This window comes from Lampetra fluviatilis, chromosome 68 (assembly GCF_964198595.1).
Source record: "Lampetra fluviatilis chromosome 68, kcLamFluv1.1, whole genome shotgun sequence".
In the NCBI taxonomy this organism is placed as follows: Eukaryota; Metazoa; Chordata; class Hyperoartia; order Petromyzontiformes; family Petromyzontidae; genus Lampetra; species Lampetra fluviatilis.
This window is the reverse complement of record NC_136342.1, coordinates 3,673,869-3,696,124: the sequence shown is the minus strand read 5'-3', so window position 1 is coordinate 3,696,124 and position 22,256 is coordinate 3,673,869. Positions and strand designations below refer to the sequence as shown.

Sequence of the window (22,256 nt, the reverse complement as noted above, 5' to 3'; positions counted from 1 at the left end):
TGTGGTGAGGGGGGGATGGTGGTGGTGGGGTGGTGGTTGAGTGGTGAAGTGTGTGGTGATGGTGGTGGTGGTGGTGGGGTGGTGGTGTAGCGATTAGCGCACTGCGCTATAAACCCGGCGACCCGAGTTATAATCCAGCTCATGACCAACATCAGTAGCAAATATCTGACCCAGTCCTGGGCCTCCCTTAGGTCGACTCAGCTTCAAATGAGTACAGTACCTGGTGCAGTGTGTAAACATCGCCACTAGGGAGACAAAGGCGGCCGGGCGTGGTGCTACGAACAGCACTTGGCCCAGGCTACACGGGGGATCTTTGTCTTTGGGGCGTGTATGGAGGGAAATGATGGACCTAAACACTTGCACAGTGACGCGGTAACGCGCTGTGGTTACGGGGTAACGCGCGTGGTTACAGGGTAACGCGCGTGGTTACGGGGTAACGTGGTTACGGGGGTAACGTGGTTACAGGGTAACGCGCGTGGTTACGGGGTAACGTGGTTACAGGGTAACGCGCGTGGTTACAGGGTAACGTGGTTACAGGGTAACGCGCGTGGTTACAGGGTAACGCGCGTGGTTACAGGGTAACGTGGTTACAGGGTAACGCGCGTGGTTACAGGGTAAGCGCGTGGTTACAGGGTAACGTGGTTACAGGGTAACGCGCGTGGTTACAGTGAGACGGTAGTAGTGCAGTGAGGGGTGACTACAGTGAGGCGGTAGTGGCGGTGTGTGGTGCTGCGGTGGTGGTGGCGGCGATGCTGCAGTGGTGATGTGGTGGTGGCGGCGGTGATGCTGCGGTGGTGGTGGTGGCGGTGAGTGCGGTGATGCGGTGGCGGGCGGTGGTGTGCGGTGATGCTGCAGTGGTGATGTGGTGGTGGCGGTGATGCTGCGGTGGTGGTGGTCGTGGCGGTGATGCGGTGGTGGTGGTGGTGGTGGCGATGCTGCAGTGGTGATGTGGTGGTGGTGGTGGCGGCGATGCTGCAGTGGTGATGTGGTGGTGGTGGCGGCGATGCTGCAGTGGTGATGTGGTGGTGGTGGTGGTGGCGGCGATGCTGCAGTGGTGATGTGGTGGTGGTGGCGGCGATGCTGCGGTGGCGCCGGTTGGCGCGCGTCTAGGCGGTGTCGATGCGGTAGTTCTCGTGGATCTGGGGGTGCACGTCGCACACGAGCGCCAGCAGGCTGGCCAGGACGGCGTCGCGCCGATCGCCGAAGCCGTCCTTCATCGCCAGCAGGCGCCGGTCCGTGTCCTCGTCCACGCGCGCCGACACGTCGCCCTGCGAGCCCAGGGCCTGCAACACAGCGCACCACACACACTCAGTGCACCACTCACACACACACACAGCGCACCACTCACACACACACACAGCGCACCACTCACACACACACACACACAGCGCACCACTCACACACACAGCGCACCACACACACACACAGCGCACCACACACACACACAGCGCACCACACACACACACACAGCGCACCACACACACACACAGCGCACCACACACACACACAGCGCACCACACACACACACAGCGCACCACTCACACACACACAGCGCACCACACACACACACAGCGCACCACTCACACACACACAGCGCACCACACACACACACACAGCGCACCACACACACACACAGCGCACCACTCACACACACAGCGCACCACACACACACACACAGCGCACACACACACACACACACAGCGCACACACACACACACACACACAGCGCACCACACACACACAGCGCACCACACACACACACAGCGCACCACACACACACACAGCGCACCACTCACACACACACAGCGCACCACACACACACACAGCGCACCACTCACACACACACAGCGCACCACACACACACACACAGCGCACCACACACACACACACAGCGCATCACTCACACACACAGCGCACCACTCACACACACACAGCGCACCACACACACACACACAGCGCACCACACACACACACACAGCGCACCACACACACACACAGCGCACCACACACACACACAGCGCACCACTCACACACACACAGCGCACCACACACACACACACAGCGCACCACTCACACACACACAGCGCACCACACACACACACACAGCGCACCACACACACACACAGCGCACCACACACACACACAGCGCACCACTCACACACACAGCGCACCACACACACACACAGCGCACACACACACACACACACAGCGCACACACACACACACACACAGCGCACCACACACACACACACAGCGCACCACACACACACACAGCGCACCACACACACACACAGCGCACCACTCACACACACACAGCGCACCACACACAAACACACAGCGCACCACACACACACACACAGCGCACCACACACACACACACAGCGCACCACACACACACACACAGCGCACCACACACACACACACAGCGCACCACTCACACACACACACACAGCGCACCACTCACACACACACAGCGCACCACTCACACACACACAGCGCACCACACACACACACAGCGCACCACTCACACACACACAGCGCACCACACACACACACACAGCGCACCACTCACACACACACAGCGCACCACACACACACACACAGCGCACCACACACACACACAGCGCACCACACACACACACAGCGCACCACTCACACACACAGCGCACCACACACACACACACAGCGCACCACACACACACACAGCGCACCACTCACACACACACAGCGCACCACACACACACACACAGCGCACCACACACACACAGCGCACCACTCACACACACACAGCGCACCACTCACACACACACAGCGCACCACTCACACACACCGCACCACTCACACACACACAGCGCACCACACACACACACACACACACAGCGCACCACACACACACACACAGCGCACCACACACACACACACACACAGCGCACCACTCACACACACACAGCGCACCACTCACACACACACAGCGCACCACACACTCACACACACAGCGCACCACTCTCACACACACAGCGCACCACACACACACACACACACAGCGCACCACTCACACACACACAGCGCACCACTCACACACACACAGCGCACCACACACTCACACACACAGCGCACCACTCACACACACACAGCGCACCACTCACTCACACACACAGCGCACCACTCTCACACACACAGCGCACCACACACACACACACAGCGCACCACACACACACACACAGCGCACCACTCACACACACACACACAGCGCACCACTCACACACACACAGCGCACCACTCACACACACACACACAGCGCACCACTCACACACACACAGCGCATCACTCACACACACACACACAGCGCACCACTCACACACACACAGCGCACCACTCACACACACACAGCGCACCACTCACACACACACACACAGCGCACCACTCACACACACACAGCGCACCACTCACACACACAGCGCACCACTCACACACACACACAGCGCACCACTCACACACCCTCAGTGCACCACACCTACACACAGCGCCCCACACACACACACTCAGTGCACCACTCACACACACACACAGCGCACCACTCACTCACACACACACACAGCGCACCACTCACACACCCTCAGTGCACCACACCTACACACAGCGCACCACACACACACACACACAGCGCACCACACACACACAGCGCACCACTCACACACACACACAGCGCACCACACACACACACACACAGCGCACCACTCACACACACACAGCGCACCACACACACACACACACAGCGCACCACTCACACACACACACAGCGCACCACACACACACACACAGCGCACCACACACACACACACAGCGCACCACTCACACACACACAGCGCACCACACACACACACAGCGCACCACTCACACACACACACAGCGCACCACACACACACACACACACAGCGCACCACTCACACACCCTCAGTGCACCACACCTACACACAGCGCACCACACACACACACAGTGCACCACTCACACACAGCGCACCACACACACACAGCGCACCACTCACACACACACACAGCGCACCACACACACACACACACAGCGCACCACTCACACACACACAGCGCACCACACACACACACACACAGCGCACCACACACACACACACACACAGCGCACCACTCACACACACACAGCGCACCACACACACACACACACAGCGCACCACTCACACACACACACAGCGCACCACACACACACACAGCGCACCACACACACACACACAGCGCACCACACACACACACACACACAGCGCACCACACACACACACACACACAGCGCACCACTCACACACACACACACAGCGCACCACTCACACACACACAGCGCACCACTCACACACACCGCACCACTCACACACACACACAGCGCACCAAACACACACACACAGCGCACCACACACACACACACAGCGCACCACACACACACACACAGCGCACCACACACACACACACACAGCTCACCACACACACACACACACACAGCGCACCACACACACACACACAGCGCACCACTCACACACAGCGCACCACTCGCACACACACACAGCGCACCACTCACACACACACAGCGCACCACACACACACACAGCGCACCACTCACACACACACAGCGCACCACACACACACACACACAGCGCACCACTCACACACACAGCGCACCACTCACACACACACAGCGCACCACTCGCACACACACACAGCGCACCACTCACACACACACAGCGCACCACACACACACACAGCGCACCACTCACACACACACAGCGCACCACTCACACACACACAGCGCACCACACACACACACAGCGCACCACTCACACACACACAGCGCACCACTCACACACACACAGCGCACCACACACACACACACAGCGCACCACACACACACACAGCGCACCACTCACACACACACACACAGCGCACCACTCGCACACACACAGCGCACCACTCACACACACACAGCGCACCACTCGCACACACACACAGCGCACCACTCACACACACACAGCGCACCACTCGCACACACACAGCGCACCACACACACACACACACAGCGCACCACTCACACACACACAGCGCACCACACACACACACAGCGCACCACTCACACACACACAGCGCACCACTCGCACACACACAGCGCACCACTCACACACACACACACACACAGCGCACCACTCACACACACACAGCGCACCACTCACACACACACACAGCGCACCACTCACACACACACACAGCGCACCACTCACACACACACAGCGCACCACACACACACACACACAGCGCACCACTCACACACACACACAGCGCACCACTCGCACACACACACACAGCGCACCACTCGCACACACACAGCGCACCACTCACACACACACACAGCGCACCACTCACACACACACACAGCGCACCACTCACACACACACAGCGCACCACACACACACACACACAGCGCACCACTCACACACACACACAGCGCACCACTCGCACACACACAGCGCACCACTCACACACACACACAGCGCACCACACACACACACACAGCGCACCACACACACACACACACAGCGCACCACACACACACACACACAGCGCACCACTCACACACACACACAGCGCACCACTCACACAGCGCATCACTCACACACACACAGCGCACCACTCACACACACACACACAGCGTACCACTCACACACACACAGCGCACCACTCACACACACACACACAGCGCACCACTCACACACACACACAGCGCACCACACACACACACACAGCGCACCACTCACACACTCACACAGCGTACCACTCACACACACACAGCGCACCACACACACACACACACAGCGCACCACTCACACACACACACAGCGCACCACTCACACAGCGCATCACTCACACACACACACAGCGCACCACTCACACACACACACAGCGCACCACTCACACACACACAGCGCACCACACACACACACACACAGCGCACCACTCACACACACACACAGCGCACCACTCACACACACACACAGCGCACCACTCACACACACACACAGCGCACCACTCACACACACACACAGCGCACCACTCACACACACACAGCGCACCACTCACACACACAGCGCACCACTCACACACACACACAGCGCACCACTCGCACACACACAGCGCACCACTCACGTACACACACAGCGCACCACACACACTCACACACACAGCGCACCACTCACACACACACACACAGCGCACCACTCACACACACACAGCGCACCACTCACTCACACACACAGCGCACCACTCACACACACACACACAGCGCACCACTCACACACACACACAGCGCACCACTCACACACACACACAGCGCATCACTCACACACACACACAGCGCACCACTCACACACACACACAGCGCATCACTCACACACACACACAGCGCACCACTCACACACACTCAGCGCACCACTCACACACACACACAGCGCACCACTCACTCACACACACAGCGCACCACTCACACACACACACAGCGCATCACTCACACACACACACAGCGCACCACTCACACACACACACAGCGCACCACTCACACACACACACAGCGCACCACTCACTCACACACACAGCGCATCACTCACACACACACACAGCGCACCACTCACTCACACACACAGCGCACCACTCACACACACACACACAGCGCACCACTCACACACACACACAGCGCACCACACACACAGCGCCTCGCCCACTCCACGTTGCCGTGCCGGGGGTCTCACCGCGTCGCGCCGCTGAGCGAACTCCTCCTCGCGCTTGGTCTTGTACTCGTCGATCTCCGCCTGCGCCTCCTTCTTGGCGAGCTTCAGCCGCTGGTTCTTCCCTGAGGGCACACGCCACACGCAGAGACGTACAGACACCCACACACACACCACACACACACACGCACACACACACACACATACACGCACGCACACGCCACACGCAGAGACGTACAGACACCCACACACACACACAGACACCCACACACACACGCACACACACACGCCACACGCAGAGACGTACAGACACCACGCACACACCCACACGCACACACACAGACACCCACACACACACACACAGACACCCACACGCCACACATACAGACACCCACACACACACCCACACGCACACACACAGACACCCACACACACACACGCCACACGCAGAGACGTACAGACACCCACACACACACACACACACACACGCCACACGCAGAGACGTACAGACACCCACACACACACCCACACGCACACACACAGACACCCACACACACACACACACAGACACCCACACGCCACACATACAGACACCCACACACACACCCACACGCACACACACAGACACACACACACACGCCACACGCAGAGACGTACAGACACCCACACACACACCCACACACACACACACGCCACACGCAGAGACGTACAGACACCCACACACACACAGACACCCACACACACGCCACACGCAGAGACGTACAGACACCCACACAGACACCCACACACCCACACACACACACACAGACACCCACACGCAGAGACGTACAGACACCCACACACACACCCACACGCACACACACAGACACCCACACACACACACACAGACACCCACACGCCACACATACAGACACCCACACACACACCCACACGCACACACACAGACACCCACACACACACACGCCACACGCAGAGACGTACAGACACCCACACACACACACGCCACACGCAGAGACGTACAGACACCCACACACACACGCACACACACACACAGACACCCACACACACAGACACCCACACACAGACACCCACACACACACGCCACACGCAGAGACGTACAGACACCCACACCACACACAGACACCCACACACACACACAGACACACGCCACACGCAGAGACGTACAGACACCCACACACACACACACAGACACCCACACGCCACACATACAGACACCCACACACACACACACGCACACACACATACACACACACACACACACGCCACACACACACGCCACACGCAGAGACGTACAGACACCCACACACACACCCACACAGACACCCACACGCACACACCACGCACACACACAGACACCCACACACACACACATACACACACGCCACACGCAGAGACGTACAGACACCCACACACACACACACGCACACACACAGACACCCACACACACACACATACACACACGCCACACGCAGAGACGTACAGACACCCACACACACACCACACACACACACACAGACACCCACACACACACACATACACACACGCCACACGCAGAGACGTACAGACACCCACACACACACACACACAGACACCCACACACCCACACACACACGCCACACGCAGAGACGTACAGACACCCACACACACACCCACACCACACACACACACAGACACCCACACACACACACACATACAGACACCCACACACACACACACGCCACACACACACATACAGACACCCACACACACACACACGCCACACGCAGAGACGTACAGACACCACGCAGACACCCACACACAGACACCACGCAGACACCCACACCACACACAGACACCCACACACACGCACACACAGACACCCACACACACACACAGACACCCACACGCACACACACACAGACACACAGACACCCACACCACACACAGACACCCACACGCACACACAGACACACAGACACCCACACACACACAGACACCCACACGCACACACAGACACACAGACACCCACACACACACAGACACCCACACGCACACACAGACACCCACACGCACACACAGACACACAGACACCCACACACACACAGACACCCACACGCACACACAGACACACAGACACCCACACACACACAGACACCCACACGCACACACAGACACACAGACACCCACACCACACACAGACACCCACACGCACACACAGACACACGCAGAGACGTACAGACACCCACACACACACCCACACCACACACACACACACAGACACCCACACACACACACATACAGACACCCACACGCACACACAGACACACAGACACCCACACACACACACAGACACACAGACACCCACACCACACACAGACACCCACACGCACACACAGACACACAGACACCCACACACACACAGGCACACACAGACACACAGACACCCACACACACACAGACACCCACACACACACAGACACCCACACGCACACACAGACACCCACACGCACACACAGACACACAGACACCCACACACACACAGACACCCACACGCACACACAGACACACAGACACCCACACACACACAGACACCCACACGCACACACAGACACACAGACACCCACACCACACACAGACACCCACACGCACACACAGACACACAGACACCCACACACACACAGACACCCACACGCACACACAGACACACAGACACCCACACACACACAGACACCCACACGCACACACAGACACCCACACGCACACACAGACACACAGACACCCACACACACACAGACACCCACACGCACACACAGACACACAGACACCCACACACACACAGACACCCACACGCACACACAGACACACAGACACCCACACCACACACAGACACCCACACGCACACACAGACACACAGACACCCACACACACACAGACACCCACACGCACACACAGACACACAGACACCCACACAGACACCCACACGCACACACAGACACACAGACACCCACACACACACAGACACCCACACGCACACACAGACACACAGACACCCACACACACACAGACACCCACACGCACACACAGACACACAGACACCCACACACACACAGACACCCACACGCACACACAGACACACAGACACCCACACACACACAGACACCCACACGCACACACAGACACACAGACACCCACACAGACACAGACACCCAGAGACGTACAGACACCCACACACACAACAACAACCGCCATTCGCCACTAAGTGGCGGTGACGTCACCACGACGCTTGTGCCAGGCCATGTGCACCCTGAGGCCACGTGAAGTGTCGAACGCCCGCTGGCAGGAGGTCACGGGGCAGACCCAGGTGCCACGGGTCGACTGACCGAGATGACCGAGATGACTGGCTGATGCACCACCTGTGCCCCCTACTGTGCCAACTTGCTGTGCTTTAGCCACCCGGCGCTCCGCTCGTTGTTGTGAGCGTCGCTCCTCCGCCCTCCGTTGTTGTTGGAGGGCGACTGCCTCCAACTGCCCAGTAGCGTCCTTCACGAGCCTCCTCCACTGAGGCCGATCTTGACACCGCTGGTACCAGTCATCGGCAAGTCCACTCAGCTCCACGTCCTCCTGTACCACATCACTCCATCTCTTCTCTAGCCCGTGCCGCGCCCGTTTAGCCCCCTCGATCCGGCCGAACAAAAGCTGTTTAGGCATGCGGTGGCTGGGCATGCGGGCTACATGACCCAGCCAACGCAGCCTTGCCTGCCGGAGGAGCTCACTGATGGGACTTTGCCCAGATCTTTCAAGGACTTGTGAGCTCCTCACACAATCCAGCCTGGTTAAACCCAGGATGGATCGTAGGCAGGCCAGCCTAAATGTTTCCAACCGGCGAAGATGCTCCACTAGGGGGGTCCACGTTTCGCAAGCGTAGAGAAGGGAGGGAATGACCGTGGCCGAGAAGACCTGAAGCTTCGTGCGGAGCGACAGACCAGGTAGCTTCCACACAGCGTTACGCAACCGATGAAAAGATATTGCCGCTCGACTGATTCGGAGTGAGACCTCTGCTGATAAACTGGAGCCGGTCATAAGCACACTGCCCAGGTATGGGAAACTCTCCACTCTCTCCACAACTGCCCCATCACCGATTGAGAGTTGTGGGGGTGGAGTGCCCGATGGTACAAAATACCCAGGCAGGTGCTTAGTTTTGTTGGGGCTGATGGTAAGGCCCCACCTCTTAGTGGCACGCTCCAGTCTCAGCAGCAGCGTCTCCAACTCCTCTTCTGAATGAGCAGCTATTACTAAATCATCGGCATACATAACGTGGTTGACCAATAGGGAGCCATCCCTTGATCGCACCCGGGCGTCGATCAGCCTCCCATTATATCTGTACCAAATGGTAATTCCCCCGGTACAGCTATTGAAGGCTTCACGAACTACGCAGTCGAAATAGATGTTAAATAATGTGGGAGCCAGAGGACATCCCTGTCGCACCCCAAGGTGTACAGGGAAAGGCTCCGACTCCCGGCCACGTAGTTTTACCCGGGCCCGCTCACCATCATGAAGGTCCTTAATGATCGTGAGCAGAGGGTCAGGGACTCCGAAAGCACGAAGAACAACCCAGAGCCCAGTCCTACTGATGGTATCATAGGCCTTGACCAGGTCAATAAAGCAGAGATGTAGGTCTTTTTGGAATTCCCTACACCTCTGCTGTAGCAGACGGACAGAAAATATGGCATCTGTGCAGGACCGCCCTTTCCTGAAACCGCATTGGGGCTCCGCAAGCCTCTCCTCAGCGTGCCTAGCAAGGCGATGTTGAATAATCCTTGCCAGGACCTTACCCGGCACACTGAGGAGTGAGATGCCCCTGTAGTTGTTACAGTCGGTACGGTCCCCCTTCTTAAAGAGGGGGACCACCAGGGCATCCTTCCAGTCCTGCGGAACCCGTCCAGTGGTCCAGACCACTACACACACAGACACCCACACACGCACACACACAGACACCCACACACACACAGACACCCACACACACACACACAGACACCCACACACACACACACACAGACACCCACACACACCCACACACAGACACCCACACACACACACAGACACCCACACACGCACACACACAGACACCCACACACACACACAGACACCCACACACACACAGACACCCACACACACACACACACGCCACACGCAGAGACGTACAGACACCACGCAGACACCCACACACACACACACACGCACACACATACAGACACCCACACACACATACAGACACCCACACACACATACACAGACACCCACACGCACACACATACAGACACCCACACACACACACATACATACATACAGACACACACACACACACACATACAGACACCCACACACACACACATACAGACACACACACACACACAGACACCCACACAGCAGGCACCACGCAGACACCCAGAGACGTACAGACACCCACACAGACACACCACGCAGACACCCACACAGACACCCAGAGACGTACAGACACCCCACACAGACACCCAGAGCCGTACAGACACCCACACAGACACACACACAGACACTCCACACAGACACCCAGAGACGTACAGACACCCACACAGCAGGCACCACGCAGACACCCAGAGACGTACAGACACCCCACACAGACACCCAGAGCCGTACAGACACCCCACACAGACACCCAGAGACGTACAGACACCCCACACAGACACCCACACACACACACAGACACCCACACAGACACCCACACAGACACCCAGAGACGTACAGACACACACATAGACACCCACACGCAGACACCCACACAGACACCCACACAGACACACACATAGACACCCACACAGACACCCAGAGCCGTACAGACACCCACACAGACACCCACACAGACACCCAGAGACGTACAGACACCCAGAGACGTACAGACACCCACATAGACACCCACACGCAGACACCCACACAGACACCCAGAGCCATACAGACACCCACACAGACACCCACACAGACACCCAGAGACGTACAGACACCCAGAGACGTACAGACACCCACACAGACACCCACACACAGACACCCACACACAGACACCCACACAGATCCCCCGTGTAGCCTTAACAAACACCACACAGACACCCACACAGACACCCACACACAGACACCCACACAGACAAAGATCCCCCGTGTAGCCTTAACAGACACCCACACAGACACCCACACAGACACCCACGCAGACACACACACAGACAAAGATCCACCGTGTAGCCTTAACAGACACCCACACAGACACACCCACACAGACACCCACACAGACAAAGATCCCCCGTGTAGCCTTAACAGACACCCACACAGACACCCACACACAGACACCCACACAGACACCCACGCAGACACCCACACAGACACCCACACAGACAAAGATCCCCCGTGTAGCCTTAACAGACACCCACACAGACACCCACACACAGACACCCACACAGACACCCACACACAGACACCCACACAGACACCCACACAGACACCCACACAGACACCCACGCAGACACCCACGCAGACACCCACGCAGACACCACACACAGACACCCACACAGACACCCACACAGACAAAGATCCACCGTGTAGCCTTAACAGACACCCACACAGACACACCCACACAGACACCCACACAGACAAAGATCCCCCGTGTAGCCTTAACAGACACCCACACAGACACCCACACACAGACACCCACACAGACACCCACGCAGACACCCACACAGACACCCACACAGACAAAGATCCCCCGTGTAGCCTTAACAGACACCCACACAGACACCCACACACAGACACCCACACAGACACCCACACACAGACACCCACACAGACACCCACACAGACACCCACACAGACACCCACGCAGACACCCACGCAGACACCCACGCAGACACCACACACAGACACCCACACAGACACCCACACAGACAAAGATCCCCCGTGTAGCCTTAACAGACACCCACACAGACACCCACACACAGACACCCACACAGACACCCACGCAGACACCCACACAGACACCCACGCAGACACCCACGCAGACACCACACACAGACACCCACACAGACACCTACAGACACCCACACAGACAAAGATCCCCCGTGTAGCCTTAACAGACACCCACACAGACACCCACACAGACACCCACACAGACACCCACACAGACACCCACACAGACACCACACAGACACCCACGCAGACACCCAGGCAGACACCCACGCAGACATCCACACAGACACCACACAGACACCACACAGACACCCACACAGACACCCACACAGACACCCACACAAGACACCCACGCAGACACCCACACACAGACACCACACAGACACCCACACAGACACCCACACAGACACCTACACAGACAAAGATCCCCCGTGTAGCCTTAACAGACACCCACACAGACACCCACACACAGACACCCACACACACACACACAGACACCCACACAGACACACACAGACACCACACAGACACCACACAGACAAAGATCCCCGGTGTAGCCTTAACAGCAGAGGTGGGACAAAGTCATTGTTATGCAAGTCCAAGTCGAGTCGCAAGTCATCAAATTCATGACTCGAGTCTGACTCGAGTCCAAGTCACATGACTCGAGTCCACACCTCTGCTTAACAGACACCACGCAGACACCATATAGACTCCACTTACTCTGTTAGACCCATAGACACCCTACACACAGACAGACACCCTACACACAGACAGACACCCTACACACAGACAGACACCCTACACACAGACAGACACCCTACACAGAGACACCCTACACAGGCCCCACTTACTCTGTTAGACCCATAGACACCCTACACACAGACAGACACCCTGCACACAGACAGACACCCTACACACAGACAGACACCCTACACACAGACAGACACCCTACACACAGACAGACACCCTACACACAGACAGACACCCTACACACAGACACCCTACACAGGCCCCACTTACTCTGTTAGACCCATAGACACCCTTACACAGACAGACACCCTACACACAGACAGACACCCTACACACAGACAGACACCCTACACACAGACAGACACCCTACACACAGACACCCTACACAGGCCCCACTTACTCTGGTAGACCCATAGACACCCTACACACAGACAGACACCCTACACACAGACAGACACCCTGCACACAGACAGACACCCTACACACAGACACCCTACACAGGCCCCACTTACTCTGGTAGACCCATAGACACCCTACACACAGACAGACACCCTACACACAGACAGACACCCTGCACACAGACAGACACCCTACACACAGACAGACACCCTACACAGGCCCCACTTACACTGTTAGACCCATAGACACCCTACACACAGACAGACACCCTACACACAGACAGACACCCTACACACAGACAGACACCCTACACACAGACACCCTACACAGGCCCCACTTACACTGGTAGACCCACAGACACCCTTACACACAAAGACAAAGATCCCCTGTATAGCCTTAACAGACTGTAGGGGCAAGTGCTGTTAGCGAGCACCTATGAAGGCCGGAACGGCGCACGAGGGGGTGGGTGGCCAGCACCACGCCCGACCGCCTTTGTCTCCCCAGTGGCGATGTTTACACATCACACCAGGTACTCATTTTAGGCTGAGTCGACCTAGGGGAGGTCCAGGACCGGTTCAGATAATCGTCACCGGTGGTGTTGGCCGTGAGCGGGAATCGAACCCGGGTCGCCAGGTTCATAGCGCAGCGTAGCTAACTGCTGCACCACCGCTCCCCACGCAGACACCACAGACACCACACACACACAGACACCCTACACACACACACAGACACCCTACACAGACACACCCTACCCCCACCGAGGCCCCACTCACTCTGGTAGACACACAGACACACACAGACATCCTACACACACAGACACCCACACAGACACCCACACAGACAGACACACACAGACACACACCCTACACACAGACACCCCCACACAGACATACACCCCCACAGAGGCCCCACTCACTCTGGTAGACACACAGACACCCACACAGACACACACACAGACAGACACCCTACACACAGACACCCCCACCACCCCCACCCCCACTCACTCTTGCGAGCCTCGGACACCTTCTCGGCCGCTCGCTTCTCTGCCTGCAGCAGCTGCTGGATGCCGTGGGACTGACTCGCCATTGCTGCTGCTGCTGCGTCTTCTTCCTGATGCTCATGCCTCCACCACCCCAGAGACGTCACGTGACGGGGGGAGGGGCTCGGGCGAGTGGGGGGGGAGGGGCTCGGGAAGAGAGGTGACGTCACGCGAAGCGGCGGCGGCCATCTTGGTAAGGGCTAGAGATGGGCCCGATTTTAAACAATTTAGGGTTTCTTGAATTGCCGTTTAACAAGTTGAAATCACTATTTACATTTCACCGTCTTGATTTTTGCATTTCTTTAAATAATATTTAGGTATTCATATTCACGCCATTATCTTGATTTCCCGTTTCTTAAGTGGACATTTAAGATTTATAAATCACTATTTACATTCCAATGTCTTCATTTTGCATTTCTTCAATTACTATTCAACTAAGTAATTACATTAAATTCATTATCTTGATTTCGCGTTTCTTAAATGGCTACTTAGCATATACAAATCATTGTTTACTTCGCATTATCTTTGCCTCATGCAGCCAGCTATGGCTGCAGGGTTCTGGTAGTACATGTTGTTTATGCCATTTATTGTGAAAATTCCGTCACAGTTCCTGTGATCACTGTTGCATTGCTTTCATGACTCTATTTTGGTGATTTCGAAAAGTGTATTGGTTTAGCCATGTTTGTGTTGTTGTAGTACAGAGTTAGACTGATGGCCTTCATCTAAGTTGTCTTGTGGTTGTTGTTGTTGTTTGACTTGCATCCCACTGGGATATTTGCACACAGCGTTGGTGTACGGTGATTTTTCTTCTGCAATATTTTGCTGTCTTTTCTTGGATTTTCCGTTTGCACTTAGTCACATAGTCACTTTAAGATGTTTTTTTGTTCATGTTTTTGTTTTTTAGTTTTTTGCGGTTGCACCCGATTCAAGAGCCGAATGGCTCACAGGGCTATACCTCTAATAAATGAACTTGAAAATGAACTTGAACTTGAGCCTCTCTGCAGGCAACGACTAAACCACTGGCGAACTTCACCAGGTAAGACGCACCGAGCGATTTAGCTTTGTTAGAGGCGACCTGGCCACAAATGATAGCTCAACGAAACGGCTTATACTGGTAGGAACCTCCTGGTTACACCAGCCCACAGGGGATTATTGTGTCCGTCCGTCGTGCAGGGAGGGGCTGGGTGGGGAGGGAGGGGCTGGGTGAGGAGGGAGGGGCTGGGTGGGGAGGGGCTGGTCACCCCGTGGTGCCCTTATAAAACTCAACGTTTAACCTACTCACGCCGGCTTGTGCCCGCCCTCACAGTCGACCATATTTGCGGAATACACCACGCCGCCGTTGACCCTGCAGGCCATTGACCGAGCAACCCGACGTTCCTACCAGCTCCCTCCGCAGGACAATGTGTTCATCGTTACGTGGACATTTACAGCAGTCACATACTCTAAACGCATGCTTCTAAACGAAACGATATTTTTTATTTCACCACGTTACGGGCCGTCCATAAATGACGTCACGCGATTTTGGACGATTTTTGACCCCCCCCCCTCGTCACACGGCGTCACAAAAAGCCAGACCCCCCCCCCCCCTCAAATATGACGTCACAAAGCTCTGCCCCCCCCCCCCAAAAAAAAAACACACATGCTTCAAATCGCTTTAAACTATTGTCATTGTAGTGCGTATTTAATGTGGCGCTGCACTCTGATGTTGTAGGAGAAAACATTTATTACAAAGTCTATTTAATTAAGTAGAACGCGTTGTCTATATTTATTTAAAGTTGCGCATTTTGATGTGACGTCACATTTCTCAAACCCCCCCCACCTCGTCACGCGTCACAAATGTCTGACCCCCCCCCCCCCAGGTGCGTGACGTCATTTATGGACGGCCCCTCATAGCGGGGCTACCCCTACCCAAGATGGCGCCTCCGGCTACTCCACGAGTGGGTGGGGCTCTACGCCAGTTGCGCTTCCTGATTGGTCGCCAACTCAACCACGTGAGGGGCGAGACCGTTGACCAATCAAACGCGCGAGCTCGTGCCGGGCACGTGATCACAGCTCCTTCCACCAGCTCCCCCCACCCCCCCCCCGAGTGACGTCACCCGAAGCGCGTGACTTGTGACGTCACGGGCGCGTGCTCGCGTCACGTGAGCGCCAGCAACACCCACCATACCTGCTAAAAATTTAAGTTTAGATTTAGTGTGAGTCTCATAGGAGTTTATGGGTCTCTGTGGTTCTCTGTGGGTCTCATATGAGTTTATGGGTCTCTGTGGTTCTCTATGGGTCTCTGTGGTTCTCTATGGGTCTCTGTGGTTCTCTATGGGTCTCTGTGGTTCTCTATGGGTCTCTGTGGGTCTCTGTGCTTCTCTGTGGGTCTCATATGAGTTTATGGGTCTCTGTGGTTCTCTATGGGTCTCTGTGGTTCTCTGTGGGTCTCATATGAGTTTATGGGTCTCTGTGGTTCTCTATGGGTCTCTGTGGTTCTCTATGGGTCTCATCAGTTTATGGGTCTCTGTGGTTCTCTATGGGTCTCTGTGGGTCTCTGTGGTTCGCTATGGGTCTCTGTGGTTCTCTGTGGGTCTCTGTGGTTCTGTGGGTCTCTGTGGTTCTCTGTGGTTCTCTGTGGTTCTCTATGGGTCTCTGTGGGTCTCTATGGGTCTTTGTGGGTCTCTGAGTATGGGTCTCTGTGGTTCTCTGTGGGTCTCTGTGGTTCTCTGTGGGTCTCTGTGGTTCTGTGGGTCTCTGTGGTTCTCTGTGGTTCTCTCTGGGTCTCATATGAGTTTATGGGTCTCTGTGGTTCTCTATGGGTCTCTGTGGGTCTCTGAGTATGGGTCTCTATGGATCTTTGTGGGTCTCTATGGGTCTCTATGGGTCTCTGTAGTTCTATATGGGTCTCTGTGGTTCTCTATGGGTCTCTGTGGTTCTGTGGGTCTCTGTGGTTCTCTGTGGTTCTATGTGGGTCTCATATGAGTGTATGGGTCTCTGTGGTTCTCTATGGGTCTCTGTGGTTCTCTATGGGTCTTTGTGGTTCTCTATGGGTCTCTGTGGGTCTCATATGAGTTTATGGGTCTCTGTGGTTCTCTATGGGTCTCTGGTTCTCTGTGGGTCTCATATGAGTTTATGGGTCTCTGTGGTTCTCTATGGGTCTCTGTGGTTCTCTATGGGTCTCATCAGTTTATGGGTCTCTGTGGTTCTCTATGGGTCTCTGTGGGTCTCTGTGGTTCGCTATGGGTCTCTGTGGTTCTCTATGGGTCTCTGTGGTTCTTTGTTGGTCTCTGTGGTTCTGTGGGTCTCTGTGGTTCTCTGTGGTTCTCTGTGGTTCTCTATGGGTCTCTGTGGTTCTCTATGGGTCTCTGTGGGTCTCTATGGGTCTTTGTGGGTCTCTGAGTATGGGTCTCTGTGGTTCTCTGTGGGTCTCTGTGGTTCTCTGTGGGTCTCTGTGGTTCTGTGGGTCTCTGTGGTTCTCTGTGGTTCTCTCTGGGTCTCATATGAGTTTATGGGTCTCTGTGGTTCTCTATGGGTCTCTGTGGGTCTCTGAGTATGGGTCTCTATGGATCTTTGTGGGTCTCTATGGGTCTCTATGGGTCTCTGTAGTTCTATATGGGTCTCTGTGGTTCTCTATGGGTCTCTGTGGTTCTGTGGGTCTCTGTGGTTCTCTGTGGTTCTCTGTGGGTCTCATATGAGTGTATGGGTCTCTGTGGTTCTCTATGGGTCTCTGTGGTTCTCTATGGGTCTTTGTGGTTCTCTATGGGTCTTTGTGGTTCTCTATGGGTCTCTGTGGGTCTCATATGAGTTTATGGGTCTCTGTGGTTCTCTATGGGTCTCTGTGGTTCTCTATGGGTCTCATCAGTTTATGGGTCTCTGTGGTTCTCTATGGGTCTCTGTGGTTCTCTATGGGTCTCTGTGGTTCTCTATGGGTCTCTGTGGTTCTCTATGGGTCTCATCAGTTTATGGGTCTCTGTGGTTCTCTATGGGTCTCTGTGGTTCTCTATGGGTCTCTGTGGTTCTCTATGGGTCTCTGTGGGTCTCTATTGATCTTTGTGGGTCTCTGAGTATGGGTCTCTGTGGTTCTCTATGGGTCTCTGTGGTTCTCTGTGGGTCTCTGTGGTTCTGTGGGTCTCTGTGGTTCTCTGTGGTTCTCTCTGGGTCTCATATGAGTTTATGGGTCTCTGTGGTTCTCTATGGGTCTCTGTGGTTCTCTATGGGTCTCTGTGGGTCTCTGAGTATGGGTCTCTATGGATCTTTGTGGGTCTATATGGGTCTCTATGGGTCTCTGTAGTTCTCTATGGGTCTCTGTGGTTCTCTATGGGTCTCTGTGGTTCTGTGGGTCTCTGTGGTTCTCTGTGGTTCTCTGTGGGTCTCATATGAGTTTATGGGTCTCTGTGGTTATCTATGGGTCTCTGTGGTTCTCTATGGGTCTTTGTGGGTCTCTGTGGGTCTCTGTGGGTCTCTGAGTATGGGTCTCTATGCATCTTTGTGGGTCTCTATGGGTCTCTGTAGTTCTCTATGGGTCTCTGTGGGTCTCTATGGGTCTTTGTAGGTCTCTATGGGTCTCTGTGGGTCTTTGTGGGTCTCTGAGTATGGGTCTCTATGGGTCTCTGTGGGTCTCTGTGGGTCTCTATGGGTCTCTGTGGGTCTCTGTGGGTCTCTGTGGGTCTCTATGGGTCTCATATAAGTTTATGGGTCTCTGTGGTTCTCTATGGGTCTCTATGGGTCTCTGTGGGTCTCTATGGGTCTATGTGGGTCTCTGAGTCTCTGAGTCTCTATGGGTCTCTATGGATCTTTGTGAGTCTCTGAGTATGGGTCTCTATGGATCTCTGTAGGAATGTGTTTCTATGGGTGTCTGTGGGTCTCTTAGGAGTCCTGTAAGGATCTGTGTAGGTCTTGCGCAGTATGGGTCTGAGTATGGGTCTCTCTGAGGATGGGTCTGTGGATTTGTGGGTCTCTGGGTGTGGGTGTGTACGTGTCTCTTAGTATGGGTCTATAGGAGTCTTGATGAGTAAGGGTCTATGGGTCTCTGTGAGCATGGGTCTGTGTAGTCTGCAGAAACTTGCGTTTAGATTGGGCTACTATTAATGTCAACGTGATGATGATAATCCGACTGAGATGAGATATAATTTGTGATGGTCGCTTTTGAAAAAGCTACACAATTCAGTGGAGCCTTACCTGGTCAAATGAAAAAAATAACAAGTATAACCCGTACAAACAAAGTTTTTCACTATAAATCCTTTATATGCGTGGCGGCTAGAGTCCTCTCGTCCTCTGGCTTGAGATGGCTGCCACCTATGGGTCAGATGATTGCATGGCAGCATTAAGCAATTGGTCATTAAATATAATATTTTTGTCCTAAAAAGTGTAAAATTTTGGAAATGTTTCACGAACATTAATTGTCACGCACAACGAGTCTGTGTGCAAAATGTCAGCTCGATTGGATCACGGGAAGTGGGTTAAAAAACGACCGAAAGATTTGCACGGTCCTAAGCAAGCAAGCAAGTGAACTTAATATAAAGGATTTAAAAAAACACCCCCTTTTTATAATGTGTCTTATGCGTCTCTGACTCTGTGCATCTCTAAAATGAGTATGGGTTCGGGATGTGGTACATCGTGTGTGTTGCATGGCCACTCGCTCACTGCTACCGTGGTCTCTTTAATGCCCCATTTGTGAAGGAGACGCGATGCCTGCATTGGTCCAGGTGATGATGTTCTGACGATGCAGGGATTCATCTTCTTGGTTCTTTCTGTAAAGTCACGTAGAAGGGAAGTAATACAATAATAAAAATAAAACAAAATAATTCTCACGACGTTTCGGCCACAACGCAAGCAGCCGTCGTGAGAATTATTTTATTATGTTTTATTTGTATTATTTTATTAATTCCCTTCTACGTGACTTTACCGAAAGAACCAAAAAGATGAATCCCTGCAGTCACGAAAGCTTTAAATCGAGATGCAGGAGATGGTGAGTGAGTGGGTGAGTCGTGAGTGAGTTGATGGTTCCACCAGTTTTGGGGTGGGTGACTGGGTGGGTGAGTGAATCGGTGCGCGAGTTGATGGACCACGGTTGCGAGATGTTAACTACCTCGCCTGGTATGCAGGAGGTCGTGGTTTCGATCCCGACCTTGACGATGTCCTGCTGTTGTATATGTGGAGTTTGCGTCTCTCTCTCTCTCTCTGCCCGTGGTCGCGTGGATTTTTCTCGGGGTCCTCCGGTTTTTAAATCCTTGATATTAAGTTCGCTTGCTTGCTTAGGACCGTGCAAATCTTTCGGTCGTTTTTTAACCCACTTCCCGTGATCCAATCGA

At 55.0% G+C, this 22,256-nt stretch overlaps 1 protein-coding gene across 1 annotated transcript; it reads right to left on the bottom strand.

The window, feature by feature from the left end:
* Positions 1-846: 846 nt before the first annotated feature.
* On the bottom strand, positions 847-16,080 carry LOC144952482 (V-type proton ATPase subunit G 1-like). Its single transcript, XM_078882922.1, has 3 exons — positions 15,929-16,080; positions 6,816-6,916; positions 847-1,283 (listed from the first exon to the last, which is right to left on the bottom strand). Exons 1-3 carry the CDS (start codon positions 16,008-16,010, stop codon positions 1,107-1,109), a joined length of 360 nt encoding a protein of 119 aa, XP_078739048.1. The 5' UTR covers positions 16,011-16,080; the 3' UTR covers positions 847-1,106.
* Positions 16,081-22,256: the final 6,176 nt, after the last annotated feature.

What these genes read in the sequence shown, in the direction of transcription:
- LOC144952482 (XM_078882922.1), bottom strand. Translation starts at nt 16,010, where the DNA reads ATGGCGAGTCAGTCCCACGGCATCCAGCAGCTGCTGCAGGCAGAGAAG. An exon ending in GGTGTCCGAGGCTCGCAAGA is followed by an intron (nt 6,917 to 15,928) that starts GTGAGTGGGGGT and finishes GTGTGCCCTCAG; the next exon opens with GGAAGAACCAGCGGCTGAAG. An exon ending in TCGCTCAGCGGCGCGACGCG is followed by an intron (nt 1,284 to 6,815) that starts GTGAGACCCCCG and finishes GCTGTGTTGCAG; the next exon opens with GCCCTGGGCTCGCAGGGCGA.